At 36.9% G+C, this 18078-nt stretch overlaps 2 protein-coding genes across 2 annotated transcripts in view; both read left to right on the forward strand.

The window, feature by feature from the left end:
- LOC144434305 (MAM and LDL-receptor class A domain-containing protein 2-like) overlaps nt 1-8743 on the forward strand; it is a 56483-nt gene extending 47740 nt beyond the window's left edge. The window contains exons 38-50 of the mRNA XM_078122757.1: nt 903-1155; nt 1360-1500; nt 1855-2199; nt 2572-2700; nt 3056-3214; nt 3691-3851; nt 4643-4853; nt 5394-5537; nt 6972-6989; nt 7169-7289; nt 7866-7917; nt 8469-8504; nt 8678-8743. Coding sequence (XP_077978883.1) covers nt 903-1155; nt 1360-1500; nt 1855-2199; nt 2572-2700; nt 3056-3214; nt 3691-3851; nt 4643-4853; nt 5394-5537; nt 6972-6989; nt 7169-7289; nt 7866-7917; nt 8469-8504; nt 8678-8743 — 1836 coding nt within the window. The remainder of the gene's footprint in view (nt 1-902; nt 1156-1359; nt 1501-1854; nt 2200-2571; nt 2701-3055; nt 3215-3690; nt 3852-4642; nt 4854-5393; nt 5538-6971; nt 6990-7168; nt 7290-7865; nt 7918-8468; nt 8505-8677) is intronic.
- A 2704-nt stretch (nt 8744-11447) lies between these two features.
- LOC144434307 (MAM and LDL-receptor class A domain-containing protein 1-like) overlaps nt 11448-18078 on the forward strand; it is a 29692-nt gene continuing 23061 nt past the window's right edge. The window contains exons 1-5 of the mRNA XM_078122758.1: nt 11448-11495; nt 15492-15620; nt 15932-16081; nt 16812-16867; nt 17835-18048. Coding sequence (XP_077978884.1) covers nt 11450-11495; nt 15492-15620; nt 15932-16081; nt 16812-16867; nt 17835-18048 — 595 coding nt within the window. The 5' untranslated portion in view covers nt 11448-11449. The remainder of the gene's footprint in view (nt 11496-15491; nt 15621-15931; nt 16082-16811; nt 16868-17834; nt 18049-18078) is intronic.

An 18078-nucleotide genomic window follows, 5' to 3' on the forward strand; every position in this document is an offset into this window, starting at 1 on the left:
TTTTCTACACTGCTTAAAGCGGAATCCAAACTTAATGTATCGTGCATGTACATGATGTACTTTTTTAACATGTAATATGGTATTTTGAACGCCATGATTAGACAATTTCCATGTTGCATAGAGTCGTAAACATTCATATGCAGAGAGTACGAACATACACGGACGTTGAGTTAATAAGATTGAAATTCGAAATATGAATCGAAAGAGTTTTAGGATAACATAGTGTTATATGTGATCTGAAATAATGGTTGAGATAACCGAATTTTTTTTTCTAAAGTGGCGGTGCGGAAATTTGGTCTCAAAATTCAACAGTGTGCTTAATTGTTGCCTATTCAATTTGTTTCAAACTTTGACTAACAATTTTGAAATTTTGCAAACATCACTGATTTACATAATTTGTTTTAGAATTTTGAATTGGCGCTCTATATCAATTTGACTTACTGAGCCCTGATTTAAGTGTGGTTTGTTACATCGGCTTTTCTTCGTTGTTGTCAAAACTACTGTTATTTTTGACCGACATCCGTCTATAAAGCAGATGTTTCATTACTCTGTTTGATCGTGTAAAATGTTGTGATAAACTATTAGAATATTTTACCCTGGGGTATTGGTGAATATATTTATACGCGCGTAAGAACCAGTAAAGCAATATAGACCAGATCGTAATATTGCCGTATTATAAACATTCATTAGTTACCAACCAAATTGCTACCATTTGCGTTACGGTCTGCGCTTCGCGGAATAAGAAACAAATACTTCTCTGTTCGTCCCGCATTGCAGTGTTAATATTGAAGTTTGTATCAATTTTGTACAGAAAAGCCCATTTTTGTTAACAGTTATGATAGGGTGTATTTATTAGTGCTCTAAAGCAGCAAATTATAATTTTCACAAATTTATTTCGACAGATTGTCATCGAAGGGGAAGTAGGAAGCGGTTACTATGGAGACATCGCTGTTGATGACGTCACATTTACCGAGGGTTGCATAGTTGGGGGTCATTTACCAGGTGAAGACGATCCTGGTGCACCAGAAGCACTGCCTAAATGTCAGAAAGACCCGCTACAATATCAGTGTGCATCTGGAGATGATTGTTACCAACCTTGGCAGAGATGTAATTTCATTAACGATTGTCAAGATAAATCTGATGAAAATGACTGTGGTAAGATTAAATCAAAATATTACCGTGGAATCGAAGTAAACCCGTAGGTTTACTAACAATAAGTTGTCGGTTGGATGACAAAATGGTACACTGCATGTAAACTCACAGCAATCACTGAGCTGACATCATGTTAGACTAAGAAAGACTCGTGGTGGAACGTCACTGATATGTGAAGAAATGATATTGGATTGTCTTTTCTTGCAGGTAATTCGTGTAACTTTGAATACGGACAATGTGGCTGGCAAAATACTATCGGTGATACCATGAAATGGCGGTGGACGCAGGGCCCCTCTTGGTCACCGAGAACAGGACCAAACCAAGACCACACCACTGGAAATACTACAGGTAGTATTTGTAATATTCTTATTCTGAATAAGGAACGCATCACTTGCAAACATTTGGGTTTTCTAGCTGAATAAAGTGTATTGCATGTATTGTTATTTACTTTGCACTTGAATGAATATGACGTTTGTACATCTTGTCTGTTAATGTTTCAGTGTTGATTCTACATCTCCATCTCCATTCAAATTCAAACTTTTGTTGTATTCACATTTTAATCTGACCTTCAACTGTCAAAAGTATTTGATTGATCGAGAGTTATTATTCAGTTCTAAATAAGCGTATTTGCATAACACTCTAAATGTGTGATATTTAATATACCGTATACACCCTATGAATTAGAATTGTTTTCTTTGGCAGGACACTTCATGCTAATCAAAACGGATTTAACAAATGTACATCCGGGATACAAAACCCATCTGATGAGCTTGGGTTATCAAAAGAGCCATGAAAACTGTGAGTTGGTGTTCTGGTATTATATGTTCGGTCACACTGTTGGCTCACTCTCAGTCCATCTCAAATATGATAACTATCAATCAAAACGGTTATGGATCAGAAATGGAGCTCAAGGCGAAGCATGGCAAAACGCAACTCTAAGCATCGGGAAATGGGAACAGTTCTGGATAATTTTTGAAGGCACGCGTGGATCAAGTAGATATGGTGATATTGCCATCGATGATGTACAGTTCAATAATTGTGGCGATGGTAAGTTGAGAGAAGTCCTCGATGAATGTTATAAGAAGATATTGAATTGCATAGTATAGTATAGTATAGTATAGTATAGTACTTTCAATCCAGCTGACACATTTTTCATACATATAACGAGTGTATGCATTAAACAGTAAAGTGTACTCACAAATTGTACAACAAAAACTGTCGGGATTGCTGTGTACTGTCTTTCTAGACATATCTAGATTGAAGATTTACTGGCTTAATTTTGGCATCAATCGGGATCAATTATTGAAGCTTGGTAATATTCATTATGTTGTGCTTCTTTCCATTTCTACGTTTTAGATTCTTAATTTCTATAGATTGGGACTTCATGAATACATTTGTTTTTCTTTCATATTGATGCAGTTGCCGGTGCAAGAACCTGTGACAATGCCACGGAATTTCAATGTCTTGATAATAAGAGATGTCTGTCTTTGGATAGATATTGTGATTATAGGCAGGACTGTGGGGATGGGTCAGACGAACAGCAGTGTGGTAAGTAAATTTATTTCATCATATCACACGTAAACCACACTTCCATGGCATGTAGTCAAATTATGATATTACGAAATAAGTACAAACTTCTCAGCAAGCGAACCTTCCAATAGACCCTCCGTTGGTGGAGGTTATTTGATCTTCCCATCGTCGTAAACCACGGCAGTGTTGCCGAAGAATTAACAGCTTTGATTTGCGAGAATGTGATCTTCCTAATTAGAAGGCGAAATACGTAGATCTACAAATGCTGTTTACTTGAATCTTCATCAGTTCGTTAGTGTCGAGCATAACTTGTCGCTACACTACATTCCCGATTTACCAAATAAACTTATTGTTGTGTGTTTCTGTCTTTCAGTTATGAAATCATTTGATTGTCACTTTGATGACAAAGACATAGAATCGTGTCAATGGGAACAACTCGATGATGGCAATGTGGATTGGACTATTGGACAATCAACACAGAGCTCAGGGACAGGTCCTGACTTTGATCATACAACAGGAAGTGGAGGAAAGAGTAAGTACATGTGACGACTTAGTCTAGCTGCTATCATAATAGGGTCTGTGGTGCATTCGATTCAGGCTATCGCCGTCACTAGCGACCTTGGTCGCCTTCACAGTGAGCAAAATAGCCCAAGGGGTCAAGCAGCCAAGACTAGTGATGACTTGCCTAGATATGTTAATCTAATCATTGGGAGTTTAATTGTGGCCTTCACCTCAGCCACCTGCAGTACCTTCACACACACATCAACATGGCGGTAGTCGTGTCATGTTTAAGAGAAAGAAAGTTGGGAAGGTCCACTCTTTAGCACGATGGAGTCGGGGGAGGATCATGCAACGAGCTTAATCCCCCCCCCCTTGTAATTACTGAAGGCTCCCTAAGGTATGAAATCTTCAATTTCATTTAATAGAACCGTTAATTATTTTCGACTTTAAATTGATATTTTTTACTTTCACTATTTTTTTCTAAATAATTTTGCTATGTTTACCTAGGTAACTTTGCCTATGTGGATAGTTCCGAACGAGTGGACGGTGACGTTGCACGCATTGCTACAATGAAGGATTCCCCGTTTCCTGCAACCACTGATTTGTGCACTGTTAGATTTTGGTATCACATGTATTCCTCAGAAGTTGCTGGGATGGGAACTTTGAGGGTAAGCATCAAACAAGCTTCTTTTAGGAGAAGCTTGCCCAAACTGTTAAACGGACTATCAAGATCAGTGAAACTGATCACAACGTTCATATTGAGATGGACACAAAAAAACGAAACACATAAACATCACATGCATACACGGAGTGAACTCTTTATTCACTTAATGTTACAAACAAAATGTCTATTGCAATTTTAGTACGACGTGTGCATGCTGCTACTGTTTATATCATTAACTAAATTAAGAGTTGACACTGCAGTAAGTGATGTCTGTGTGTTACATATCTTTATGGTGCCTATCTTAACATGGATCCTTGTGACAGTTCAAATACAATAGCCTGGGCAAGCTTCTTCGAAAAGAGCCGTAAGGTCTCAGGATATCATAAAAAGACGATATTGTTTGCAATGTTAGTGATAATATGGAAGTCCAGAATGTATCACTCCATTCAATTTAAGTAGCCAGAGATGGATTTATTGACAGGATGATACCGCGCTAGTCATAGCACTAATGTATGGGCGTACTGACTGACTGACTGACTGACTGGCTGGCAGACTGGCTGACTGGCTGGCTAGCTGCTGGGCGGGCGGGTGGGCGGGTTGATTGGTTGGTTGGTTGGTTGGTTGATTGATTGATTGATTGATTGATTGATTGATTGATTGATTGATTGATTGATTGATTGATAAACAGAAAGACAGACTAACAGAGAATTAAACGTAGAGAACGAAGGAGCGAGATATAAATACAGAGTATAACAAGGAACAAATAACAAACGGTGATTTTTCTTTGAATGCAAGATCTACACCGAGTCCACTGTTGAGAATAAGCAGCGTTTACTGATGTGGCAGATACATGGTAACCAAGGTAACTATTGGAATTATGGGAAGGCCGTGCTCAGCAATCCTCATCAATTCAAAGTAGTCTTTGAGGCTGTCATGGGAAATACTGCTTTATCTGACATCGCAATCGATGACGTCACATTTACGTCATCATGTTTGCACCCGGCAGGTAATATACATGTAACTGATGATATCGTCAATGTGTTGGTGCATAATGTAATTTGTACCAGATTTATATTCTTTAAGAGTCGCTTGATATAATATAGAATCTACTAGTGTCGTCACTAGATTTGATAGAAGGATAAATATTATGTAAACTCGTTTCAGGAGATATCTAAAATCTTGGCAATCCAAGCAATCCACCATTGTTCCGTCTTCTATATTTCCGTAGCGTGAACTACTCATGCCATCATTAGCAACTTTGTACTACTTCAAAATTGATTTAGATGTAAGCTTATACAATGCGTAACTTCACAGTGGATAACTAAAACGTTTCAGCTACTTGCCCCAGCTCATTCACTTTATAGAACTTTCATATCAGGTGTAAAATACAGTATTGACTGCTATAAATCCCCCGAGTTCTTATCAGTGAAGTGTGTGAGGCTATAAATTATTTGTAGAATGGAATTATGAACTCGTTTGATAACTCATAGACTTGAATAAAACATTTAGATCTTCTCTCTATCAAATTCCTTTTCTAATCGGACAGATAACGGAACGTCAGGTTGTCTTCGTGGTGAATTCCGATGTCCTGCTGACAATACATGTATTCCATACGAATTGGTTAACAATGGTAAAATCGACTGTCTTGCTGACTGTTATGATGAAGACCAATACATAGATAACTGTGGTGGTAAGTTATATTGTATAAATACCAATACATTGCAAAGACCAATACATAGATAACTGTGTTAAGTTGTATTGTATAAAAACCATTGCATAATTGTGGTAAGTTATATTGTATAAAGACCAATACATAGATAACTGTGGTAAGTTGTATTGTATAAAGACCAATGCATAACTGGTAAGTTCCTAATCCTCACCTGTGGATGATAAAGACCAATACATAGATAACTATGGTAAATTACATTATGTACAGAATACCACGTGTGACTGGCAATTAGATGTTATTCCCCAATTTTTTTCTTCATTCAACCAAGGAAAATACTCATAACTCGTAGTGACAACCCCATAGGTCACGAGCATATTCCGGCTGAATAAAGAAAACTATTGAAAAATAATTATACCACTGCCAGTAATATCAAGAAAATTCAGGGAAAGTAATGGCAGTTTTGAACACTATGACTTCATATTTTGAAGACAGCAGGACCAGTGACGTAGACATACGTTGTCGTGAAATAGACTCGCGTTGTCATGACGTAGAACGGAGTATATATTCCATAATATTATTTATTATATTATATGGAATATACAATACATAGATAACTGTGATAACTTATATCGTATAAACAGAATGCCACGTCTTAATGACAAACGGGGTAGTAAGGTAAGTGATACGGAGGGTGTGAATGAGAACATAATTGACAAATTGAGGTCAATGATACAGATCGAGTCACGTGTGAGTGGAAGCATAGTTGTGGCGATACAGATCACCAGTCACGTGTAGATGAGAACATTAGGTAAAGGTATCGACTACAAATGGGTAAATACAAGTAAAATAGTTTTTATTTTTGTCAAGATATTAGATACACCATGATAAATGATGTATGGGATTAGACAAAACATGATACATGACGTATGAGATCGGATACACCATAATACATGACGTATGAGATCAGATACACCATAATACATGACGTATGAGATCAGATACACCATAATACATGACGTTTGAGATTAGCCACACCATTATAAATGACGTATAGTATTACATTATATACATTATATGCTTTATTTCAAATGCTCAGCCAATCGCACAAAAATTTACATTACAGTAGAGAAGAGAAAGGAAGTGAATATCATTCTTCTAATAATTAACGGGGAAAATAAGGCAGGGGAGAATATATACAGTACATCTATGTTTGCTGAACGAAACTAGTCCGAGCGTTGAAAGCTTTATGAACAAAAACTGATAATTTGTGCTGAACTACTTCATTCGTACATGCCAGTAAGGAAAAACGGTTTTTTCTTTCGTGGGATGAACTCTATACCTAATAGTATGTGATACTTACAACATATATATGATTATCTCAACTTTAGTAGTTTACGTATACAAGGACCTGACACGATGTGCCATTCTAATAGTCGTTTCTCTTTTATCTTTTAGCTGTATCTGAAGGCCCTGGTAAGTGTTTCTATGTTGGCTTTAATCATTTGTAGTTTTCAGATTTTCCCATGTCAATTTTCCCAATCTTAGCTTGATCAGTCTTTCTATCTTTGTGGTTTCATTTATATCACCTGTGTTATGTTGATGGTAGGAATGCTTAATTATTGACTTTTATTTTCAAAATCACACGATTCAAGGTTTTGATTTCTACCCAGGGTCTACGTCTGCTGTTATAGCCGGTGGTATTGTCGGTGGAGTATTAGCTTTTGCCGTCGTCCTCCTTATCGTGATTATTGCCATCAGATACAACAGAAAAACGTAAGTTCACCATTTTCGTGTTGCCATAAATGTGTATGTATATATATATATATATATATATATATATATATATATATATATATATATATATATATGCCATAGATTTACTAGAATGCTTTGGTTGGGTAACCTTGACAACGTCATCCACCCCAACGCCTGACAATAAGAAATCAATATGTACTTGAATAATGCGTCTGCCACAAGGTGATTCCAAATTTCATAGCTAATCGCTGTCAGATGACGTCATTATAGTAGCATCCCCATGTTATGAATATCGATGACGTAGCGTCGGTAAATATGACCAACCATACAATAACAATAAGAAAAAATTTCATTGTCTACTTCACATGACAAAATTGATCGACACAATACTATATCAAGATATCGCATAGTGCAATGTAATACAAATATTCCTGTGTAATGAAGTCGATGTCGTCCTCCTAACTTATTTCTATAATTATAGATACCGTGTTGTAAATTATACAATATTCTACCTATTGTTTAAATTTCATTGATATTAAAATAATGATAATTTCTGATTTTTGTTCATGTGATTATTGTTTACCCATTTTATAGAGGTGGCCTGTCATTTGCGCATTTCAAATTTGGAAGCAGTGCTGACGATAAGGTTAGATTCTCAGTTTATTACTAGTGTTCTATACCCCAATGCACGCTATGAAACTTTAAAGTGTCTTTATACTGATAATGCGACGTCGTAAAATACATGCCTCTTTACGGCACCGTCCAAAACGTACCCATTGCTTCAGCAGAATCGAAATATATGCTCTGGCTTGCGAGAATATTTCAACCCATGTTTTTGAGATATTGAACGGGGAGGGTCGTGTTTTAGAGAACTCTAAATGAGGATGAGCCACTTTTTAGCACGATCGAATCGGCCAGGTCACATTTTACACAACTGAGACCGGGACTGATTCCCCCCCCCCCTCCCCCGGCTCTCACCTTGTATGCGTAATACCTGAAGTCTCCTTACTAATGAGTATGAGTATTGAATTTCTATATCAATCACACACACGCGCGCGCACACACACACACACACACACACACACACACAGACACACACTATACCGCACGTTTTTATCCTAAATGCTGATGTACCTATTTTAGGCCTTGATATCTACAGCTTACTCAAAACATTGTTGTAATTCTCATATATTGCAGGTTCGTATGAGTGACGTCATCGATGAGCCAAATGAGGTAAATATTCATTGATGGGTTTCTACTATACAGATATATGTTACATCTTATATTAATACACATTGATCGAATATAAATGACCTTGGAATGCAATACAAACATTTTTCGGAAATATAATTTTACTTGTATTTTTGCATGTCTTTATTTTGGTTTTTGTTTTCAATTCTTTTTAGTCTGTAAATAAAGAACCATATTCGCTGGATAATCCTGTTTACGGACTGGAAAACTCAAAGTCGTAACGGACGATTGTGATGTTAGTAGAAGTGTCTGACGTAATCAACACAAGTCAAGATCGTACAATTACGAAGCAATGTATATTCGTGTTTGAGATCCTAAAATTACGATGCAATGTGTATTCCAGTGTTTGAGATGTTAACCTTACGATGCAATGTATATTCCAGTATTTGATATTATAAAATTATCATGCAATATGTATTCTTGTCCACTCTTTGATTCTAAAAAGTATGATACAATATATATTCAATGTTTTAGATATTAAAATCACGATGTAATATATTAGCTAAGATAAACTTGATGCCTAAAAAAGGAGTTCGTCTTTAAAATACATATACACATGTACCATAGATAATTCTCCTATAAAAACAAACTTGTATGGAGTAGGAAATGTACAAATGAAAAGATAAAACAATAAAAAATGAAATGAGGATAAAATTTGTTCAAGAACTTAACCTGGCTTAACCTGAAAATAGCACCAATAGTTATGAAGGTTCAGAATCTGTACTTATACAATATAATTAAGTGGCACAGGTTATAACTGATATACAACTAAAAGTTTGATTCCTAAAAATTACATATTTACTGTAGTAACTGTTTCCTCTATGTTATTTGTTTGCTATATATATTCAACTGTGTATGAAATGTTAGAATTACGATGTAATGTATATGCAAATTGTGTTTGAACTGTTTGAATCTTAGAATTGCGATGCTATGTATTCGATTGTATTTGATACTGCTTGTCGTGTTTGAAATCTTAGAATTACGATGCAATGTGCTGTGTTTGAAATGCTTGAAATCTAGAATTACAATGCAATGTAATGTTTGAAATCTTGTAACTACAATGCAATGTGTTGTATTTGAAATTTTATAATAACGATGCAATGTATATATTGTGTTTGAACTGTTTGAAATCTTGGAATTACAATGCAATGCGTTGTGTTTCAGCTGTTTGAAATCTTAGAGTTACGTATACGATGCAATGTGTTCAATTGTGTTTGAACTGTTTGAAATCTTAGAATTACAATGTAATGTATATGCAATTGTGTATGGAATTTTAGCATGATGCACTCAATATGTGTATAAATTCTTTGATGTACAATATGGTACACCTTTTCACTTTGTGTCCGAAACATTTCTAAGTTCCTGAACTGCACGTAATAAACTGTGGATTGTAAAACGTGACCCTCCTCCAAATATTATAATGCAAAATATGACCCCCCAAAAAACAGGTTTGTAAAATGTGACAAACCCCCCCCCCATTCCTCTGGCCATCCCCCTGTAAATACTGAAGGCTCCTTTACCTAATGTGTGTCTCATTTTTTCAGACAGGCACATCATTAGCCTTATATGTGTGTGATTTACTTCCATACATGCATATTTGCATTATGTGTGTGTCATTTACTTGTATGCATGCATATTTGCGTTATTTGTGTATTTCATTTACTTCCATACAAGCATCATTTGCCCTATGTGTGTGTGTGTGTATGTGTGTGTGTGTGTGTGTGTGTGTGTGTGTGTCATTTACTTCCACACATGCATCATTTGCCTTTCGTGTGTGTCATTTATCTCCATATTACATATGTATGTATATGTTACACCCAATCTGTGAAATTGCCCAATTCATGAAATGGGTAGGTAACTTTGCCCAGTTCATGAAAAGTCAATCGTGTTGCCCAGGTTATGAAGTGGGTATTTTAAGATATGCCCAGTACGTGAAGTGGGCATCTTTTATAGGACACACACAAAACAGAATACGAATCAAACAACTTTATTATCATGTATTTACAAACTCATCACTTCACAATTAATATTTTATAATAATTCAGTGCAGCTTGTGTTTTTAATAGAGTTCGATAATCAACACCCACTTCAAAACTCTTCCCTAAAAATTTCATTTCGCTCCTTTTTAGATCATAATCTATACTCTTATTTGCATAAGTGATTATTTCATGAACTGGGCAAAGTTACATGCACATTTCATGAATTGGGCAGTTTCACGGATTGGGTGTAACATATACATGCATGACTGATTTGCATTATGTGTGTGTCATTTATTTCCATATATGTCACTGAGTTATTTGCCATTATGTTTGTGTAAGTTACTTTCATGCATGTGCTATTTACCTTTGTATGTGTGTCACTTACGATAGTATGTGTAAATCAATTATTTTACATTCGGCGCCTCGTCACCCCACCCCGGTAAATTTGACACGTTCTCTCAGTGGTTTCTCCCTAGACTAAACACGTCCGGCCACACTACTAATACAAAGACTACACTGTGTAACCGATCAACGCGTCCAATAAATCAAATTTAAAAAAAAAAAAAAAACCCGTTCAAATGTCATTTGTGAACATCTTGGGGGCATAGCTTGTTTCAAATGATGGCAACGAAATACTTTCAAGTGACATTTACATTTACAGTATTCGTAAAATGTGACATTCGCTTTTACTACCACTCAAGAGTTGCGATTTAGTATGTTTGTTTTACTTGACAAGCAGGCGGTACGAATCTATTGTTGAACACTCTCTTTTACGTCCTCTAAATAAGTGATTCACTGCTAACTTGTGTACTTTATACCATCCATCAAACGATATAATTCTCCCTTTTACAACGGAAGAAAAACGCCCCTCAGTGAATCACAACATAAAAAGAGTTCCAAGGGAACCATTGTTTTACATGACATAGGGCTTGAATTGAAGATTCAAAGATGGAAGCCAGTGTCCTTATTGTACTACTCTGTGTCACTTTAATAGGTAAGTCATAGCAACTCCATATTATATCCTGCTTATACCATTATACTTCATGTATTCACTGCTACAAAGATGTTAGATGTTTACTTTCAAAGGGTCAAAGTTCTCACACTTTTCATTACTAGACAACTAAAAAAAAAACCAAAAGTAAAAGAATTTAATTTTTCATCCTACATTGATTTGAAATATATATATTGATCTCGCACCTTGTATCTCATTCTCGCAATGTTGAAACAGTTAAATATTGATTTCATGTAAGGAAATTGCTAGTTTTGTATTGCGGGGTGTGGTCACTATGAAATAACTCATATCAGCTCTTGTTGATCCACTGAACACGGCATGCAGTATACGTACCTAGTCACATGATAAAGTGCACACTGTCACCATTTCGAGCAGTGCACACACTGTGATGCCCAAAAGCTATGCTACTAGATGTATTTATTGATTTTGGGTACAATATTTAGAACCCCTCATTGAAATCTCATGGGGAGACAATGTAGATAGTTTTTATACAACTTGTATAATTTGTTTCAATTTGAACTGTAGGCTTAAACACTCAATAGAGTCAGTGTGACTAGTGACTAATACTCTAAATTATAATGCTAGTAAAGTTGGCGAGACAGCTGAAAAATAATATATTTTTGGTTGAATACATCTACTGAAAAACAAACTATAAATTCATTAATTTTTAATTGGCAGGACGTTACTATACTGATACAGGGATGTGTAATGGCCGGGGGTTCCATTGGGAATGAATGCATGTGTCGGAAACTCCTAGACCCCTAGTCCTGCTTGCAGATGGTGCACCATTTCGCTCGCATGTGGCAAAAGTGTGTATCATGCAAAGCAGTGAAAGGCAAAAGGGGTTCATATCCCAAGTTGAAAGATAGCGATATTGAACAAATAGAACCCTTGAAAAGGTCTTCCATGACATACCGAGCACTAAAGGAAAAAAATAGCGGAGTATGGTGATATTACCAAAGATGTTTCTATCGCGGTACATTCGGATGAGTGGTGAGAACTTAATTATAAGGTGCACTAGGTGGTACGTCGTACGGTCTTGGCCCAGTGAAGAAGAAGTATTTTTTTTCACTGTCTATTGTCCACGACCAGTCGCACGGTCACGGCCCAGTGAAGAAGAAGTATTTTTTTTTACTGTCTAATGTCCACAATTGGTCGTACGGTCGCAGCCCCATTTTTAAATACGAGAAGTAGCTTTTTCACCTTTTTTTTCTCCACGATCGGTCGTACAGTTTCTAATAATTATCGTTGTTTTTCTTGTAACGACAAACATGGTTTTAGCATCGATAAGACATCAATGGTTTGAGAAAACGCGCACAAACAATCAAATGATTGACATAGTGCTTTGGCCCCATCAATCGCCCTCTAGCTCCGGTGACACTGCTGACCTATCGAGCGATATGCTTCCAAAACGACGTATAGCAAATTTGGTTCCCATAGTAACAAAGCAAAAACCCAAACAAAGTACTTCATTTAATTTCGATATGGGAATTATGGTTAGTATGTAAATTTCATGTGAATACCATACGAGTCATTGTTTTGAAATAATGCAATTAAAGTTTCCAAGTGTCATGTCAGTTTCATTTCGAGCAGTCGAAATCAAAGCAACTAAGGAGAAAATTAAAAGAAAATGTTTTTGCTTGTTTGTTGAGGGGGGGGGGGGTACTCAACTTGGATGACTTGTGTAGAAGCAGACATTTATGAATTGGGGTATCTCAGGTAGAAAGTCTTGGATGTATTCAGACGTTACGGTTAATCGTGCAATAGTTCGCAAACTCGTATAATCAGTCCTTTTTATGGCCTCGATGTAGTTTAGTAGTTCCGAATCAATGTTTTAAATGGTTTTTCCCTTGTTGGTGTTCTATTCTGGTAACTCCTTAGCATGCCACCATGCTACCTCAACCCGCCTTAAACGATGACATTTAGTAGATTGAGAGATGAAATTCTAGCATCAGACACTGGGCGTAGTGTTATCTTTTTGATATGACCGACTCTAACTTTTCTGTTTCGCACGTCAATGTTTTTGCTTGACCGGCAATATAGGGAGTGTGGTTGTTGATACATTTCATCAAGTCTAAAATTTATAAGACAGTTCCTCTTTAAGTCATTGTAGTAAAGCTAATTTTCTTCGCAAGGACTTCTGAAACTCATACGAAATTACCTTCCGTTCACCCTAAATCTCCAATTCACGAGTACGTACAGCGATCGAAAAACATACAACACTTCACTTCACTTCACTTCACTTCACTTCACTTCCAAACACGGGTTTGTTTCGCGTTCGAATGTTGACAATTACAAGAGCGCCCGTTTCAGTCTGTGCCGAAAGTTGCGTCGTTGACGAAATTCGATTTTGACACTCCTACCTTAATTGCGCGCAACGTTGTATAATATGTGAAAGGATGGACGAGTTCTTGTATTGCGTTGTTGTACATTTATTGCTCAAGAGTTCTAGCGGGATATCGTTGGAACTACTTGCCAAGAGAAAAGATATTTGATGTATACCCTACGATAACATCGTCAGACATCATAGACCCCATAAAAAATAAATCCAGAACTTGCTTGAACACACACACACACACACACACACACACACACACACACACACACACACTACATAGCACATTTTGATGAAGTCAAGGTGGTGATATACTGCGCTAACAAAGTGCAAGTTTGCAACGTAATAGAATATTAAAATAGATGACATCCCAAATGCTGCCATAATCCTACATATGACTAGACTGTGTGGTTCATAATCCAGAACAAACAGCCATCCCCTGGATAATATCTTTATTCAATAGCATAGGTAAACAGTACTTATATATGTCAAAATGAAGATGAGTTAGAAAATGCGTAATTTTGGTGTATGTGTAGGGGGGGGGGTCACAAATTTTTCAGCCTAACCTCAGGGGAGGGTCATACATTTGTTGACCACATGTTAGGGGAGGGTCAACAATTTTTCACCCCTAGGTCGCGCAATCTCCCCGGCCCTCCTCCCCTTGTAATTTACGTCCACTCCCTTAGTAGAATGTAACTATGACCCTTGGGCTCCTGAATCAAAATTATCCGTCGTATTACTCATAGTGGCATGTGACCTTCGGTAATCGGAGACTGGTGCTAAGCTGTCCAATACACCGTACCCTTCATCGGCCTTCCACCCATTTTTCACTTTGTGTGAAGGACGACAGTTACAGTATTGCTTTGTGTGACATGTCACAACCAGAATCGATCAACTGTTATGTCAATGTCATGGAATTGTAAACAGATATTCTGGTTCGGGAGAAGTTATTTTCAAAACAATGAATTAGTTTGCATGTCAGTTGCCATGGTGATGTATCGTCTGAACTTTAGTTGGCACTCTGCCCTCTTAGAGAGCATTACAGTGTAACTTGACATGTATGGTATACTTTGATATTCTGGTACACAATATATTACCATTCAAGTTATAACATATCACAGTGATTTTTTTATATTCAACAAAACATTTTCAATCTACATTTACAGTAAGAGCACAGGGCGCTCAGGCTTATTTAGTTCTGTTTTTGAGAACACACAATATAAACAAACAAACAAACAAACAAGATATAAACACTGATAAAACATGAAAGATCGTGCAATTAAAAATCATTATCATGGTCTCTATTGTCATACTCCTGTAAGGGATGTGTCAGATCCCTACCTAACGTGAGTATTATATTTTCCAAGTTTTTCAATAAAATTGTCAATTTGACTTCCGAAAACTGTGGTTTATCTCCTAAGATGCAACATGATGTAACTCACAACAAAACACATGAACTTGAATGCATCGGGTCTGCAACTTGAAAGTAGCAGAACAAATGAATAGTTAAAAACTTGAGTGCATTCCTCCGCCAATAATGAGGTGTTCTCAGCCCGAACGAAAACATTGCCTCTAGCAGAGGCAAAATGTTGGTTACTAAGGTATTCATCATACAATATTAATGACGTAATATTTCTCCCCAGATCCAACCTCATCTCAGAATTGTGGTAGTCGTAAATTTGCCTGCAAATCAGATAATAAATGCATGGACAACTCATTATACTGTAACTTCATCAGCGACTGCGCAGATGGTTCCGACGAATCTGATTGTCGTAAGTGTAATAGTTTTTTCCCCTTCTCCCTCAAAACGTGATCACCAAACTATAGACTGTTTCTAAAGAAATATGCTGCTACTATACACACAGAAATGCAATATTTATTTAGCTATCGTAATGACTTCATTACAGACATTGCATAAGAACTTTTTAAATACAAAATTATAATAAGCAATATTTTTTTCGACCACAAAAATTCAACATTTCTGGCTCCAATAAACAACTGAATGGTAAAAGAAACACATTCTTATATAGTTATACAGTTTTGTAATTTTTAGAGTAAAATATTAACTTCCTTTCTTTATCAGCTGCAACATGTGATTTCAGCAATGACGAGTGTGGTTGGTATGAAGACAGCCCGAATGATTACTTTAATTGGCTTAGAGGGCGTCCTTCAGATACGGAGTTGACGCCAAACTTAGCGCCAAGGGTCGATCATACTAAAAACAATGCTCAGGGTAAGTTTCATCTCAGACCACTGGTGGTCTGAAGTTTCAAATTAACTCCCTTTCCATTCAGAACTGGGTATTCACATGCAGATCTACTAACTGTCGTTCGTTATTTTCAAATCTACATTTTCCTATGATTTGTCATTGAGTCATATTTTGAATTGAATGTTCAGTTTTGTGAATTCTGAAAGACTTCTATGCGAGATCAAAAGTTACATGTAATTGTGATTTACATTGATTACATACTATTTATTCATTGCGAGAATCTTGACGGTTATGTTGTAGGACTTCACGTGACGGGTCTTTCGACCAAAACAACAAAAGCAAACCGATATGGAGACCATATACAAAGTCCACAAACAAAACAACAATCAGCATTAGTAACCATTGTACGTTGGTCAAATTTGAGTTGAGAGTTTGAATTGAGAACTTGAAATTGATGTCGGCTAATTATAATAGTCTGTCACACATAGTCTACAGTACAGTAGTGTACAGTAGCTAGCTGATTATCAAATGGTTTTACTTTAATACAGGCTACTATGTGTACATTGATGTTAATGGAACTTACACATATCCACACCACTCGGCTGAATATTACAGCCCCGTCTTCTCATCAGCATCCTCTAAGTGCAAGTTTAGTTTATGGTGGTATCAAGATGGACGTGTTCCACATACCATGGAAGTTTGGTTTTGGACAAACAGCACCCAAGATAAAATGTTTGATTTTAATGGAAAAAAGGTCCTCAGTGGAATCACGTGACTATTGGTATTGGTAGACAAGTAGAGAATTGGCAGGTGTGCAAACTTACGACATTGTATTCTGTTAACATAGAATATCTATTATTTACAGATATAGGTTATGATACCTACATGCAAATGATATGAAAATGAGGGCGCGATCATTTCTTGCACACGAAATTGTGTGATCTCACAGTATTACATTGTATTTTTATCGAAATCTGACATGTTGGATAAACATAATATATATAATGCATGTGACAGAACTCCATGCTGCGCGAATGCCATTGAGGGTACTCAAGGGTATTTGTGCTTTCAGTGTTTCTGCTGCACTGTCAGGCACTACGCATGCGAACGTACGGACGCAGAGATCACTGCAAGACAGACTGACAGACAGACAGACAGACAGAAAGACAGACAGACAGACAGACAGACAGACAGTGAGTGAGTGAGTGAGTGAGTGAGTGAGTGAGTGAGTGAGTGAGTGAGTGAGTGAGTGAGTGAGTGAGTGAGTGAGTGAGTGAGTGAGTGACAGAACGAGAGAGAGAGAGAGAGAGAGAGAGAGAGAGAGAGAGAGAGAGAGAGAGAGAGAGAGAGAGAGAGAGAGAGAGAGAGAGAGAGAGAGAGAGAGAGAGAGAGAGAGAGAGAGATTTGATAATGTGCATGTTTTAAAATACTGCTTCTGGGAGAGACAATGGTGTACTCAACCTTAATATCTCTTAATTCAGTTATAGGTTAAAATGTAGACATTATAGCCATAGAATAATGTACTAAGAGTGAAATTGGGGTACCAAAGACAACTGTTCAGTACTTAATGAGTGTGCATGGATTGAAATGTTACGCCTCTAAAAGGTTTCCTACATGTTTTTATTTTCAAAGAAATGTGCTCACCGTGAGAGGGTGATATCCCCTCCCACACCCTCCATGGTGAGTTAATTCTAGATCTGTTGTACAATAATTTAAATTGGTTGGTTCGATTTGCCTTACATGTATCGTATAAAGTACGATTGTATATTTAACACAGATAAAATTGAATAAAAAGCGGTACAGTTCATACGATGCTGCGACAGCAATTGATGACATCGCCTTCTTAGACTGCGCTATACCGCAACCACAAGGTCCTTGTGATTCCACCCAGTACAAATGTACGACTACAGGCGGTTGCATCGATAAAAACATGGTGTGTGACTCAGATGATGACTGCGGTGATGGCTTTGACGAACGTAATGCGGAATGCGGTCAGTACATACACACACACACCAATGACA

This window comes from Glandiceps talaboti, chromosome 4 (genome assembly GCF_964340395.1).
Source record: "Glandiceps talaboti chromosome 4, keGlaTala1.1, whole genome shotgun sequence".
Classification (NCBI taxonomy): Eukaryota; Metazoa; Hemichordata; class Enteropneusta; family Spengelidae; genus Glandiceps; species Glandiceps talaboti.